This window comes from Hippichthys cyanospilos, chromosome 1 (assembly GCF_059441005.1).
Source record: "Hippichthys cyanospilos isolate Australia breed blue-spotted pipefish chromosome 1, RoL_Hcya_1.0, whole genome shotgun sequence".
Lineage (NCBI taxonomy): Eukaryota > Metazoa > Chordata > Actinopteri > Syngnathiformes > Syngnathidae > Hippichthys > Hippichthys cyanospilos.
This window is the reverse complement of record NC_142369.1, coordinates 4,154,807-4,169,271: the sequence shown is the minus strand read 5'-3', so window position 1 is coordinate 4,169,271 and position 14,465 is coordinate 4,154,807. Positions and strand designations below refer to the sequence as shown.

Here is a 14,465-nt window from a genome sequence, read left to right as displayed (position 1 = left end):
TGGGCGTTGTGGCTGCTGTTGTCGTTTCATTGGGCGTTGTGGCTGCTGTTGTTGTTTCAAGAGGCGTCATGCCTGCTGTTGTTGTTTGCAGAGGCGTCGTGCCTGCTGTTGTCGTTTCTACAGGCGTCGTGACTGCTGTTGTCGTTTTGGCAGGTGTAGTTACTTTAGTTGTCATTTCAAGAGGTGTCGTGGCTGTTGTCGTTTCAACAGGCGTCGTGACTGCTGTTGTCGTTTCGACAGACATTGTGACTGCTGATGTCCTTTCGGCAGGTGTCGTTACTTTTGTTGTCGTTTCAAGAGGCGTCGTGGCTGTTGTCATTCCAACAGGTGTCGTAGCTGCTATTGTCGTTTCAACAGGCGTCGTAGCTGCTGTTGTCAATTCAGAAGGTGTTGTGCCTGCTGTTGTGGGTTCGACAGGTGTCGTGACTGCTGTTGTCGTTTTGGCAGGTGTTGTTACTTTTTTTGTCGTTTCGAGAGACATTGTGCCTGCTGGTGTCGTTTCAAGAGGCGTCATGCCTGCTGTTGTCGTTTTGACAGGTGTAGTCACTTTTGTTGTCGTTTCAATAGGCGTCGTGCCTACTGTTGTAGTTTTGGCAGGCGTCGTGACTGCTGTTGTCGTTTTGGCAGGTGTAGTTACTTTTGTTGTCGTTTCAAGAGGCGTCGTGGCTGTTGTCGTTTCAAGAGGCGTCATAGCTGCTGTTGTCGTTTCGATGGGTGTCCTGGCTGCTGCTGTTGTTTCGACGGGTGTTGTGGCCGCTGTTGTCATTTCAAAAGGCGTCGTGGCACCTGTTGTCGTTTCCACAGGTGTCGGGGCAACTGTTGTAGTCTTGAAAGGCATCGTGACTGCATTTGTCGTTTCAACATGTGTCGTGGCTGCAGTTTTTGTTTCAACAGGTGTCGTGGCTGCTGTTGTCATTTCAACTGGCATGGTTGCTGCTGTTGTCGTTTTGACAGGCGTCGTGCCTGCTGCTGTCGTTTCAATAGGCGTTGTGGCTGCTGTTGTCATGTCAACAGGTGTCGCAGCATCTGTTGTCGTTTCATCAGGCGTTGTGCCTGCTGCTGTTGTTTCAGCTAGCGTCTTGGCGGCTGTTGTCATATGGGCAGGCTTTGTGTCTGCTGTTGTCGTTTCAATACGTGTCGTGCCTGCTGCTGTCGTTTTGACGGGTGTCGTGGCTGCTGCTGTCGTTTCGACAGGCGTCGTGGTTGCTGTTTTCGTTTCGACAGGCGTTGTGGCTGCTGTTGTCGTTTCGACAGGCGTCGTGGGTGCTACTGTCGTTTTGACTGGCGTTGTGCCTGCTGCTGTCATTTCAGCAGTCGTTGTCACTGCTTTTGTCATTTCAACAGGTGTCGTGGCAGCCGATTGTGTCGTTGACGCATCTGTCGCTGTTGAATCAACAGTAATGGAGGCTGTTTCGATGTCAAATCCAGAGACGGTTGTAGCGGCTTGGGCCAAGACGTCCGCAATTTGGGTGTTGCTTGGCGCAGATGTTGCCTTGAAATCCGCATCCATGATATTGATAACTGAGCCACTCCTGCAGAAAATAGTTCCACAAAATTATTTGTAAACTGAAATCCTTTTAAGATTTACTAGGGGCGGCACGGCTTAGTGGTAGAGTGGTCGTCTCCCAGCCGAAAGGCCGTGGGTTCGATCCCCCGACCATCAAGACCATGTCTAAGTGTTCTTGAGCAAGACACTGAACCCCCAGTTGCTCCTGATGCTGCGTCATCAGTAGGTAAATGACTAGTTAGTGTAAAGCGCTTTGAGTACCTAAGGTAGAAAAGCGCTATATAAGTGAAAGTCCATTTACCATTTACTTCACCACTTGTGACAAATTAATGACAGAAAAGTACCTGAATGCGATGATGACCAGGATCAAGAAAGAGGAAGGAAATTCATCCAAAAATCGGCCTGTAATCTGCGTTTGGAAAAAAATTAGTTGGGGTTAGTTGATCATACTGTAACTTTGTTGCAGTACGTTACATTTTTTTAAAAAACATTTCTTACTTGCTCCCTGATCATGGTTGCTCTGTTTCGGAAAGCTGTGGAGGTTGAATCCTCTAAATCACTCGAGAATGTGCTTTGAACAGATCTGAAAGTAATTCGTTTGGTTTTTGTAGCAACTGTTGTTGTAACAGTTGTGACAGCCCTTGTTGTTTCTGCTGCTTCTGTCATTTTGACGGGTGTCGTTGCTTCTGTTGTCGTTCCAACAGTTGTCATGGCTGTTGTTGTCGTTTCAACATGTGTCATTGATGCTGTTGTTGCTTCAGCAAGTGTCGTTGCTCCTGTTGTCATTTCAATGGGTGTTGTGGCTGCTGTTGTGGTTTCAACATGTGTTGTGGCTGCTGTTGTCGTTTTAATTTGTGTCGTGGCTGCTGTTGTTGTTTCTGCTGGTGTTGTTGCTGCTGTTGTCGTTTCAACAGGTATTGTTTCTGATGCTGTTTCAGGAAGTGGTGTTGCTTCTGTTGTCATTTCAACAGTTGTCATGGCTGTTGCTGTCATTTCAATAGGTGTCGTGGCTGCTGTTGTCGTTTCAATAGGTGTCGTGGCTCCTGTTGTCATTTCAATGGTTGTCGTTGCTGCTGTAGTTATTTCAGCCTGTGTTGTTGCTCCTGTTGTCGTTTCAAGAGGTGTCGTGGCTGCTGTTGTCGTTTCAATAGGTGTCGTGGCTCCTGTTGTCGTTTCAAGAGGTATCGTTGCTCCTGTTGTCGTTTCAATAGGTGTCGTGGCTGCTGTTGTCATTTCAAGAGGTGTCGTGGCTTCTGTTGTCGTTTCCAGAGGTGTCGTGGCTGCTGTTGTCGTTTCAATAGGTGTCGTGGCTGATGTTGTCGTTTCAATGGTTGTCGTTGCTGCTGTAGTTATTTCAGCCTGTGTTGTTGCTCCTGTTGTCGTTTCAATAGGTGTCATGCCTCCTGTTGTCGTTTCAATAGGTGTCGTTGCTGCTGTTGTCGTTTCAACTTGTGTCGTGGCTGCTGTTGTCGTTTCAATAGGTGTCGTGGCTCCTGTTGTCGTTTCAATTGGTGTCGTGGCTGCTGTTGTCGTTTCAAGAGGCGTTGTGGCTCCTGTTGTCGTTTCAAGAGGTGTCGTGGCTCCTGTTGTCGTTTCAATAGGTGTCGTGGCTCCTGTTGTCGTTTCAATAGGTGTCGTGGCTGCTGTTGTCGTTTCAATAGGTGTCATGGCTGCTGTTGTCGTTTCATTAGGTGTCGTGGCTGCTGTTGTCGTTTCAATAGGTGTCGTGGCTGATGTTGTCGTTTCAATGGTTGTCGTTGCTGCTGTAGTTATTTCAGCCTGTGTTGTTGCTCCTGTTGTCGTTTCAATAGGTGTCGTGGCTGCTGTTGTCGTTTCAATAGGTGTCGTGGCTGCTGTTGTCGTTTCAATAGGTGTCGTGGCTCCTGTTGTCGTTTCAAGAGGCGTTGTGGCTCCTGTTGTCGTTTCAATAGGTGTCGTGGCTCTTGTTGTCGTTTCAATTGGTGTCGTGGCTGCTGTTGTCGTTTCAATAGGTGTCGTGGCTGCTGTTGTCGTTTCAATAGGTGTCGTGGCTCCTGTTGTCGTTTCAATAGGTGTCGTGGCTCCTGTTGTCGTTTCAAGAGGCGTTGTGGCTCCTGTTGTCGTTTCAATTGGTGTCGTGGCTGCTGTTGTCGTTTGAAGAGGCGTTGTGGCTCCTGTTGTCGTTTCAAGAGGTGTCGTGGCTCCTGTTGTCGTTTCAATAGGTGTCGTGGCTCCTGTTGTCGTTTCAATAGGTGTCGTGGCTCCTGTTGTCGTTTCAATAGGTGTCGTGGGTGCTGTTGTCGTTTCAATAGGTGTCGTGGCTGCTGTTGTCGTTTCAATAGGTGTCATGGCTCCTGTTGTCGTTTCAATAGGTGTCGTGGCTGCTGTTGTCGTTTCAAGAGGTATCGTTGCTCCTGTTGTCGTTTCAATAGGTGTCGTTGCTCCTGTTGTCGTTTCAATAGGTGTCGTGGCTGCTGTTGTCATTTCAAGAGGTGTCGTGGCTTCTGTTGTCGTTTCCAGAGGTGTCGTGGCTGCTGTTGTCATTTCAATAGGTGTCGTGGCTGATGTTGTCGTTTCAATGGTTGTCGTTGCTGCTGTAGTTATTTCAGCCTGTGTTGTTGCTCCTGTTGTCGTTTCAATAGGTGTCATGGCTCCTGTTGTCGTTTCAATAGGTGTCGTTGCTGCTGTTGTCGTTTCAACTTGTGTCGTGGCTGCTGTTGTCGTTTCAATAGGTGTCGTGGCTCCTGTTGTCGTTTCAATTGGTGTCGTGGCTGCTGTTGTCGTTTCAAGAGGCGTTGTGGCTCCTGTTGTCGTTTCAAGAGGTGTCGTGGCTCCTGTTGTCGTTTCAATAGGTGTCGTGGCTCCTGTTGTCGTTTCAATAGGTGTCGTGGCTGCTGTTGTCGTTTCAATAGGTGTCGTGGCTGATGTTGTCGTTTCAATGGTTGTCGTTGCTGCTGTAGTTATTTCAGACTGTGTTGTTGCTCCTGTTGTCGTTTCAATAGGTGTCGTGGCTGCTGTTGTCGTTTCAATAGGTGTCGTGGCTGCTGTTGTCGTTTCAATAGGTGTCGTGGCTCCTGTTGACGTTTCAAGAGGCGTTGTGGCTCCTGTTGTCGTTTCAATAGGTGTCGTGGCTCCTGTTGTCGTTTCAATTGGTGTCGTGGCTGCTTTTGTCGTTTCAATAGGTGCCGTGGCTGCTGTTGTCGTTTCAATAGGTGTCGTGGCTGCTGTTGTCGTTTCAATAGGTGTCGTGGCTGCTGTTGTCGTTTCAATAGGTGTCGTGGTTGCTGTCGTTTCAATCGGTGTCGTGGCTCCTGTTGTCGTTTCAAGAGGCGTTGTGGCTCCTGTTGTCGTTTCAAGAGGTGTCGTGGCTCCTGTTGTCGTTTCAAGAGGTGTCGTGGCTCCTGTTGTCATTTCAATAGGTGTCGTGGCTCCTGTTGTCGTTTCAATGGGTGTCATTGCTGCTCTAGTCATTTCAGCAAATGTTGTTTCTTCTGTTGTCGTTTCAGCCTGTGCTGTTGCTCCAGTTGTAGTATCAATAGATGTCTGAGCTGCTGTTGTCGTTTCAATAGGTGTCGTGTCTGCTGTTGTCGTTTCAATAGGTGTCGTGGCTGCTGTTGTCGTTTCAATGGGTGTCGCTGCTCCTGTTGTCGTTTCAATAGATGTCTGAGCTGCTGTTGTCATTTCAATAGGTGTCGTGGCTTCTGTTGTCGTTTCAATAGGTGTCGTGGCTCCTGTTGTCATTTCAAGAGGTGTCGTGGCTCCTGTTGTCATATCAAGAGGTGTTGTGGCTCCTGTTGTCGTTTCAAGAGGTGTCGTGGCTCCTGTTGTCGTTTCAAGAGGTGTCGTGGCTCCTGTTGTCATTTCAATAGGTGTCGTGGCTCCTGTTGTCGTTTCAATGGGTGTCGTTGCTGCTCTAGTCGTTTCAGCAAATGTTGTTTCTTCTGTTGTCGTTTCAGCCTGTGCTGTTGCTCCAGTTGTAGTATCAATAGATGTCTGAGCTGCTGTTGTCATTTCAATAGGTGTCGTGGCTTCTGTTGTTGTTTCAACGGTTATCGTTGCTGCTGTAGTTATTTCAGCCTGTGTTGTTGCTCCTGTTGTCGTTTCAATAGGTGTCCTGGCTGCTGTTGTCGTTTCAATAGGTGTCGTGGCTGCTGTTGTCGTTTCAATAGGTGTCGTGGCTGCTGTTGTCGTTTCAATAGGTGTCGTGGCTCCTGTTGTCGTTTCAATAGGTGTCGTGGCTGCTGTCGTTTCAATAGGTGTTGTGGCTCCTGTTGTTGTTTCAACGGTTATCGTTGCTGCTGTAGTTATTTCAGCCTGTGTTGTTGCTCCTGTTGTCGTTTCAATAGGTGTCGTGGCTGCTGTTGTCGTTTCAATAGGTGTCGTGGCTGCTGTTGTCGTTTCAATAGGTGTCGTGGCTGCTGTTGTCGTTTCAATAGGTGTCGTGGCTCCTGTTGTCGTTTCAATAGGTGTCGTGGCTGCTGTCGTTTCAATAGGTGTCGTGGCTCCTGTTGTCGTTTCAAGAGGCGTTGTGGCTCCTGTTGTCGTTTCAAGAGGTGTCGTGGCTCCTGTTGTCGTTTCAAGAGGTGTCGTGGCTCCTGTTGTTGTTTCAACGGTTATCGTTGCTGCTGTAGTTATTTCAGCCTGTGTTGTTGCTCCTGTTGTCGTTTCAATAGGTGTCGTGGCTGCTGTTGTCGTTTCAATAGGTGTCGTGGCTCCTGTTGTCATTTCAAGAGGTGTCGTGGCTCCTGTTGTCGTTTCAATAGGTGTCGTGGCTGCTGTTGTCGTTTCAATAGGTGTCGTGGCTGCTGTTGTCGTTTCAATAGGTGTCGTGGCTGCTGTCGTTTCAATAGGTGTCGTGGCTCCTGTTGTCGTTTCAAGAGGCGTCGTTGCTCCTGTTGTCGTTTCAAGAGGCGTCGTGGCTCCTGTTGTCGTTTCAAGAGGTGTCGTGGCTCCTGTTGTCGTTTCAAGAGGTGTCGTGGCTCCTGTTGTCATTTCAATAGGTGTCGTGGCTCCTGTTGTCGTTTCAATGGGTGTCGTTGCTGCTCTAGTCGTTTCAGCAAATGTTGTTTCTTCTGTTGTCGTTTCAGCCTGTGCTGTTGCTCCAGTTGTAGTATCAATAGATGTCTGAGCGGCTGTTGTCGTTTCAATAGGTGTCGTGGCTTCTGTTGTTGTTTCAACGGTTGTCGTTGCTGCTGTAGTTATTTCAGCCTGTGTTGTTGCTCCTGTTGTCGTTTCAATAGGTGTCGCGGCTCCTGTTGTCGTTTCAAGAGGCGTTGTGGCTCCTGTTGTCGTTTCAATAGGTGTCGTGGCTCCTGTTGTCGTTTCAATTGGTGTCGTGGCTGCTGTTGTCATTTCAATAGGTGTCGTGGCTGCTGTTGTCATTTCAATAGGTGTTGTGGCTGCTGTTTTCGTTTCAATAGGTGTCGTGGCTCCTGTTGTCGTTTCAAGAGACGTTGTGGCTCCTGTTGTCGTTTCAAGAGGTGTCGTGGCTCCTGTTGTCATTTCCAGAGGTGTCGTGGCTCCTGTTGTCATTTCAATAGGTGTCGTGGCTGCTGTTGTCGTTTCAATAGGTGTCGTGGCTGCTGTTGTCGTTTCAATAGGTGTCGTGGCTGCTGTTGTCTTTTCAATAGGTGTCGTGGCTCCTGTTGTCATTTCAAGAGGTGTCGTGGCTCCTGTTGTCGTTTCAAGAGGTGTCGTGGCTCCTGTTGTCGTTTCAAGAGGCGTTGTGGCTCCTGTTGTCGTTTCAAGAGGTGTCGTGGCTCCTGTTGTCGTTTCAAGAGGTGTCGTGGCTCCTGTTGTCATTTCAATAGGTGTCGTGGCTCCTGTTGTCGTTTCAATGGGTGTCGTTGCTGCTCTAGTCGTTTCAGCAAATGTTGTTTCTTCTGTTGTCGTTTCAGCCTGTGCTGTTGCTCCAGTTGTAGTATCAATAGATGTCTGAGCGGCTGTTGTCGTTTCAATAGGTGTCGTGGCTTCTGTTGTTGTTTCAACGGTTGTCGTTGCTGCTGTAGTTATTTCAGCCTGTGTTGTTGCTCCTGTTGTCGTTTCAATAGGTGTCGCGGCTCCTGTTGTCGTTTCAAGAGGCGTTGTGGCTCCTGTTGTCGTTTCAATAGGTGTCGTGGCTCCTGTTGTCGTTTCAATTGGTGTCGTGGCTGCTGTTGTCATTTCAATAGGTGTCGTGGCTGCTGTTGTCATTTCAATAGGTGTTGTGGCTGCTGTTTTCGTTTCAATAGGTGTCGTGGCTCCTGTTGTCGTTTCAAGAGACGTTGTGGCTCCTGTTGTCGTTTCAAGAGGTGTCGTGGCTCCTGTTGTCATTTCCAGAGGTGTCGTGGCTCCTGTTGTCATTTCAATAGGTGTCGTGGCTGCTGTTGTCGTTTCAATAGGTGTCGTGGCTGCTGTTGTCGTTTCAATAGGTGTCGTGGCTGCTGTTGTCTTTTCAATAGGTGTCGTGGCTCCTGTTGTCATTTCAAGAGGTGTCGTGGCTCCTGTTGTCGTTTCAAGAGGTGTCGTGGCTCCTGTTGTCGTTTCAAGAGGCGTTGTGGCTCCTGTTGTCGTTTCAAGAGGTGTCGTGGCTCCTGTTGTCGTTTCAAGAGGTGTCGTGGCTCCTGTTGTCATTTCAATAGGTGTCGTGGCTCCTGTTGTCGTTTCAATGGGTGTCGTTGCTGCTCTAGTCGTTTCAGCAAATGTTGTTTCTTCTGTTGTCGTTTCAGCCTGTGCTGTTGCTCCAGTTGTAGTATCAATAGATGTCTGAGCTGCTGTTGTCGTTTCAATAGGTGTCGTGGCTTCTGTTGTTGTTTCAACGGTTATCGTTGCTGCTGTAGTTATCTCAGCCTGTGTTGTTGCTCCTGTTGTCGTTTCAATAGGTGTCGTGTCTGCTGTTGTCGTTTCAATAGGTGTCGTGGCTGCTGTTGTCGTTTCAATGGGTGTCGTTGCTCCTGTTGTCGTTTCAATAGATGTCTGAGCTGCTGTTGTCATTTCAATAGGTGTCGTGGCTTCTGTTGTCGTTTCAATAGGTGTCGTGGCTGCTGTTGTTATTTCAATAGGTGTTGTGGCTGCTGTTGTCGTTTCAATAGATGTCGTGGCTGCTGTTGTCGTTTCAATAGGTGTCGTGGCTGCTGTTGTCGTTTCAATTGGTGTCGTGGCTGCTGTTGTCGTTTCAAGAGGCGTTGTGGCTCCTGTTGTCGTTTCAAGAGGTGTCGTGGCTCCTGTTGTCGTTTCAATAGGTGTCGTGGCTCCTGTTGTCGTTTCAATTGGTGTCGTGGCTGCTGTTGTCGTTTCAATAGGTGTCGTGGCTGCTGTTGTCGTTTCAATAGGTGTCGTGGCTGCTGTCGTTTCAATAGGTGTCGTGGCTCCTGTTGTCGTTTCAATAGGTGTCGTGGCTGCTGTCGTTTCAATAGGTGTCGTGGCTCCTGTTGTCGTTTCAATAGGTGTCGTGGCTGCTGTTGTCGTTTCAATAGGTGTCGTGGCTGCTGTTGTCGTTTCAATAGGTGTCGTGGCTGCTGTTGTCGTTTCAATAGGTGTCGTGGCTGCTGTCGTTTCAATAGGTGTCGTGGCTCCTGTTGTCGTTTCAAGAGGCGTCGTTGCTCCTGTTGTCGTTTCAAGAGGCGTCGTGGCTCCTGTTGTTGTTTCAAGAGGTGTCGTGGCTCCTGTTGTCGTTTCAAGAGGTGTCGTGGCTCCTGTTGTCATTTCAATAGGTGTCGTGGCTCCTGTTGTCGTTTCAATGGGTGTCGTTGCTGCTCTAGTCGTTTCAGCAAATGTTGTTTCTTCTGTTGTCGTTTCAGCCTGTGCTGTTGCTCCAGTTGTAGTATCAATAGATGTCTGAGCGGCTGTTGTCGTTTCAATAGGTGTCGTGGCTTCTGTTGTTGTTTCAACGGTTGTCGTTGCTGCTGTAGTTATTTCAGCCTGTGTTGTTGCTCCTGTTGTCGTTTCAATAGGTGTTGTGGCTGCTGTTGTCGTTTCAATAGGTGTCGCGGCTCCTGTTGTCGTTTCAAGAGGCGTTGTGGCTCCTGTTGTCGTTTCAAGAGGTGTCGTGGCTCCTGTTGTCATTTCCAGAGGTGTCGTGGCTCCTGTTGTCATTTCAATAGGTGTCGTGGCTGCTGTTGTCGTTTCAATAGGTGTCGTGGCTGCTGTTGTCGTTTCAATAGGTGTCGTGGCTCCTATTGTCATTTCAAGAGGTGTCGTGGCTCCTGTTGTCGTTTCAAGAGGTGTCGTGGCTCCTGTTGTCGTTTCAAGAGGCGTCGTGGCTCCTGTTGTCGTTTCAAGAGGTGTCGTGGCTCCTGTTGTCGTTTCAAGAGGTGTCGTGGCTCCTGTTGTCATTTCAATAGGTGTCGTGGCTCCTGTTGTCGTTTCAATGGGTGTCGTTGCTGCTCTAGTCGTTTCAGCAAATGTTGTTTCTTCTGTTGTCGTTTCAGCCTGTGCTGTTGCTCCAGTTGTAGTATCAATAGATGTCTGAGCTGCTGTTGTCGTTTCAATAGGTGTCGTGGCTTCTGTTGTTGTTTCAACGGTTATCGTTGCTGCTGTAGTTATCTCAGCCTGTGTTGTTGCTCCTGTTGTCGTTTCAATAGGTGTCGTGTCTGCTGTTGTCGTTTCAATAGGTGTCGTGGCTGCTGTTGTCGTTTCAATGGGTGTCGTTGCTCCTGTTGTCGTTTCAATAGATGTCTGAGCTGCTGTTGTCATTTCAATAGGTGTCGTGGCTTCTGTTGTCGTTTCAATAGGTGTCGTGGCTGCTGTTGTTATTTCAATAGGTGTTGTGGCTGCTGTTGTCGTTTCAATAGGTGTCGTGGCTGCTGTTGTCGTTTCAATAGGTGTCGTGGCTGCTGTTGTCGTTTCAATTGGTGTCGTGGCTGCTGTTGTCGTTTCAAGAGGCGTTGTGGCTCCTGTTGTCGTTTCAAGAGGTGTCGTGGCTGCTGTTGTCGTTTCAATAGGTGTCGTGGCTCCTGTTGTCGTTTCAATTGGTGTCGTGGCTGCTGTTGTCGTTTCAATAGGTGTCGTGGCTGCTGTTGTCGTTTCAATAGGTGTCGTGGCTGCTGTCGTTTCAATAGGTGTCGTGGCTCCTGTTGTCGTTTCAATAGGTGTCGTGGCTGCTGTTGTCGTTTCAATAGGTGTCGTGGCTGCTGTTGTCGTTTCAATAGGTGTCGTGGCTGCTGTCGTTTCAATAGGTGTCGTGGCTCCTGTTGTCGTTTCAAGAGGCGTCGTTGCTCCTGTTGTCGTTTCAAGAGGCGTCGTGGCTCCTGTTGTTGTTTCAAGAGGTGTCGTGGCTCCTGTTGTCGTTTCAAGAGGTGTCGTGGCTCCTGTTGTCATTTCAATAGGTGTCGTGGCTCCTGTTGTCGTTTCAATGGGTGTCGTTGCTGCTCTAGTCGTTTCAGCAAATGTTGTTTCTTCTGTTGTCGTTTCAGCCTGTGCTGTTGCTCCAGTTGTAGTATCAATAGATGTCTGAGCGGCTGTTGTCGTTTCAATAGGTGTCGTGGCTTCTGTTGTTGTTTCAACGGTTGTCGTTGCTGCTGTAGTTATTTCAGCCTGTGTTGTTGCTCCTGTTGTCGTTTCAATAGGTGTTGTGGCTGCTGTTGTCGTTTCAATAGGTGTCGCGGCTCCTGTTGTCGTTTCAAGAGGCGTTGTGGCTCCTGTTGTCGTTTCAATAGGTGTCGTGGCTCCTGTTGTCGTTTCAATTGGTGTCGTGGCTGCTGTTGTCGTTTCAATAGGTGTCGTGGCTGCTGTTGTCGTTTCAATAGATGTCTGAGCTGCTGTTGTCATTTCAATAGGTGTCGTGGCTGCTGTTGTCATTTCAATAGGTGTTGTGGCTGCTGTTTTCGTTTCAATAGGTGTCGTGGCTCCTGTTGTCGTTTCAAGAGACGTTGTGGCTCCTGTTGTCGTTTCAAGAGGTGTCGTGGCTCCTGTTGTCATTTCCAGAGGTGTCGTGGCTCCTGTTGTCATTTCAATAGGTGTCGTGGCTGCTGTTGTCGTTTCAATAGGTGTCGTGGCTGCTGTTGTCGTTTCAATAGGTGTCGTGGCTGCTGTTGTCGTTTCAATAGGTGTCGTGGCAGCTGTTGTCTTTTCAATAGGTGTCGTGGCTCCTGTTGTCATTTCAAGAGGTGTCGTGGCTCCTGTTGTCGTTTCAAGAGGCGTTGTGGCTCCTGTTGTCGTTTCAAGAGGTGTCGTGGCTCCTGTTGTCGTTTCAAGAGGTGTCGTGGCTCCTGTTGTCATTTCAATAGGTGTCGTGGCTCCTGTTGTCGTTTCAATGGGTGTCGTTGCTGCTCTAGTCGTTTCAGCAAATGTTGTTTCTTCTGTTGTCGTTTCAGCCTGTGCTGTTGCTCCAGTTGTAGTATCAATAGATGTCTGAGCTGCTGTTGTCGTTTCAATAGGTGTCGTGGCTTCTGTTGTTGTTTCAACGGTTATCGTTGCTGCTGTAGTTATCTCAGCCTGTGTTGTTGCTCCTGTTGTCGTTTCAATAGGTGTCGTGTCTGCTGTTGTCGTTTCAATAGGTGTCGTGGCTGCTGTTGTCGTTTCAATGGGTGTCGTTGCTCCTGTTGTCGTTTCAATAGATGTCTGAGCTGCTGTTGTCATTTCAATAGGTGTCGTGGCTTCTCTTGTCGTTTCAATAGGTGTCGTGGCTGCTGTTGTTATTTCAATAGGTGTCGTGGCTGCTGTTGTCGTTTCAATAGGTGTCGTGGCTGCTGTTGTCGTTTCAATTGGTGTCGTGGCTGCTGTTGTCGTTTCAAGAGGCGTTGTGGCTCCTGTTGTCGTTTCAAGAGGTGTCGTGGCTCCTGTTGTCGTTTCAATAGGTGTCGTGGCTCCTGTTGTCGTTTCAATTGGTGTCGTGGCTGCTGTTGTCGTTTCAATAGGTGTCGTGGCTGCTGTTGTCGTTTCAATAGGTGTCGTGGCTGCTGTCGTTTCAATAGGTGTCGTGGCTGCTGTTGTCGTTGCAATAGGTGTCGTGGCTGCTGTTGTCGTTGCTGCTGTAGTTATTTCAGCTTGTGTTGTTGCTCCTGTTGTTTTTTCAGTGGGTGTCCTGGCTGCTGTTGTCATTTCGACAGGTGTCGTTGCTGATGTTGTTGTTTCAGCAAGTGTTGTTGCTTCTTTTGTCGTTTCAGCCTGTGCCGTTGTCGTTTCAATTGGTGTTGTGACTGCTGTTGTTTCTTCAGCAAGTGTCGTCTCTTCTGCTCTCGTTTCAACAGGTGTTGTGGCTGCTCTGGTCGTTTCAACAGGTGTCGTGGCTTCTCTTGTGTTAGTGTCTGTTGTTGTGGGTTCTGTTATTGTTTTTGCGAGTGTTGTCACTACTGTTGTAGAAACTGGATTAGCGGCAAACGCTGTTACTTCTGTTTGTGTCACTGCAGTTTTCCCTTCTGGTGTAGTTGGATCAGGCGTTGCCGAATTGGTTGGCCTCAAACCTTTGTTTTTAGGAAAGAAATGCCTTTTTTAAGATTTTTTTATTTGTGTACAAGTGTACAATATGTTTGACGGACGGTATTTTAACTGTTCAAGTTACCTGTTAGAATCACGAACGTTGCCATCATCCGTCGAATGAGCATCCTGTTTGGTTTGCTCTATACGATGGTAGAAATGAATTAAACAAACATGTAGATGGATCGCAACTTTGTGTCTCCTTATAATCAAGTCTTAGCTTTGCCTACTTGAAAGGACTTTTTAATAAACTAATGTATTACCTGGTTGATTAAATTACAGTTTTTAAACAGGAATTTTACAATTTCCAACACACACTTTTTTTCATTTCCGTAATTGTTTTACACTAACTTTTTATCACAAGGGTTAGGGTTAGGGTCATCATCACAAACATATTATGACCATTACAATTCATAAATAAAATCAATTTTCAGTTTTGAGAACATTGATAAGTTAGCTAAAATGATTATTGCAAAAATATATTTCATAAAAAATAATAATTCATTTTCACCTCAGTTTTGTTATTTAAAATGTATTAATACAATTTTGAAACATATTTTAATTGTTTTAAAAACACAAATCAAAATATTTCAGATTAATACATTAAAATAATAAATACTCCACTTTTCATTTATTCTATTTCTAAAATTGCTTAAAATGGTAACATTTACATTAAAAATGTCAACTAAATCACCAAAACCAGTGAAAATACTACAACCAGAAATCTAAAGTTTGAAATTTTCAAAATGTATTTTAGAGTAGAGGGGTTAAGAATAAGAAAAAAATTACACATACCTTAAAGTGATAAATAAAAGCAACGCTGAAATGTATCTTGCGGTCCCCTGATTTTCCTTTTTTGTATATCGGTATTTCCAGTGTGCAACTTCAACTTGTTGAATGTCAGCCCGCATCTTTCCCACCGGCTTTTATAAAGCCACGCTACAAAAGGCATTTGCCGTGATACATTTGACTGCAATGTTGTAAAACATTATTGAACAACTCCTGGATCAGTGCTGTCACCCGTCATTCACACCCTCCATTCTTTTGACGCTATGCATTCTGCCTGATTTTTTTTTTTTTTCCGATGTGACATAAAGCAAATAAAGAATGAGCAACCTGGATGGAACTCCATGCATCTCTCATTTGTTTCAAATAAAAAACGAAAAACACGACTGAATTTTCATACAATATATGCAGTCGCCGGATTACTACACTTAGTTTGATTTTTCAGGTATCTGTGTTTGAGTACATATATATATATATATATATATATATATATATATATATATATATATATATATATATATATATATATATATATAGGGGTCTTTTTTTCTATTAATTTTGAATTGTCAGGAACGTGCTTTATTTCTACAAAAATAACATCTGAACCATTACAGCTACTCTTTGAAGCGAGCTATAAATGTCATATTCTTCCGACTAAATTTGAAATTTTTAAAAATATAAAATCGCTTCGGAACATTTGAATTAATTCCGAATTGTGGTAAATGAGAATAAGGATTCTTGGATAAATCGATTTTTAGCACACCCCTAATAATTCTAATTATAAGTTTGTTTGAAGTTA

The 14,465-nt window shown here is 46.4% G+C and overlaps 1 protein-coding gene across 1 annotated transcript; it reads right to left on the bottom strand.

Moving 5' to 3' along the window:
* Positions 1-1,127: 1,127 nt before the first annotated feature.
* On the bottom strand, positions 1,128-10,783 carry LOC148428668 (uncharacterized). Its single transcript, XM_088422435.1, has 7 exons — positions 10,649-10,783; positions 6,914-6,976; positions 3,056-3,154; positions 2,006-2,134; positions 1,852-1,916; positions 1,287-1,532; positions 1,128-1,236 (listed from the first exon to the last, which is right to left on the bottom strand). The coding sequence occupies exons 1-7, from the start codon at positions 10,781-10,783 to the stop codon at positions 1,128-1,130; spliced, it is 846 nt and encodes a 281-aa protein (XP_088278561.1).
* Between the last annotated feature and the right edge of the window lie 3,682 nt (positions 10,784-14,465).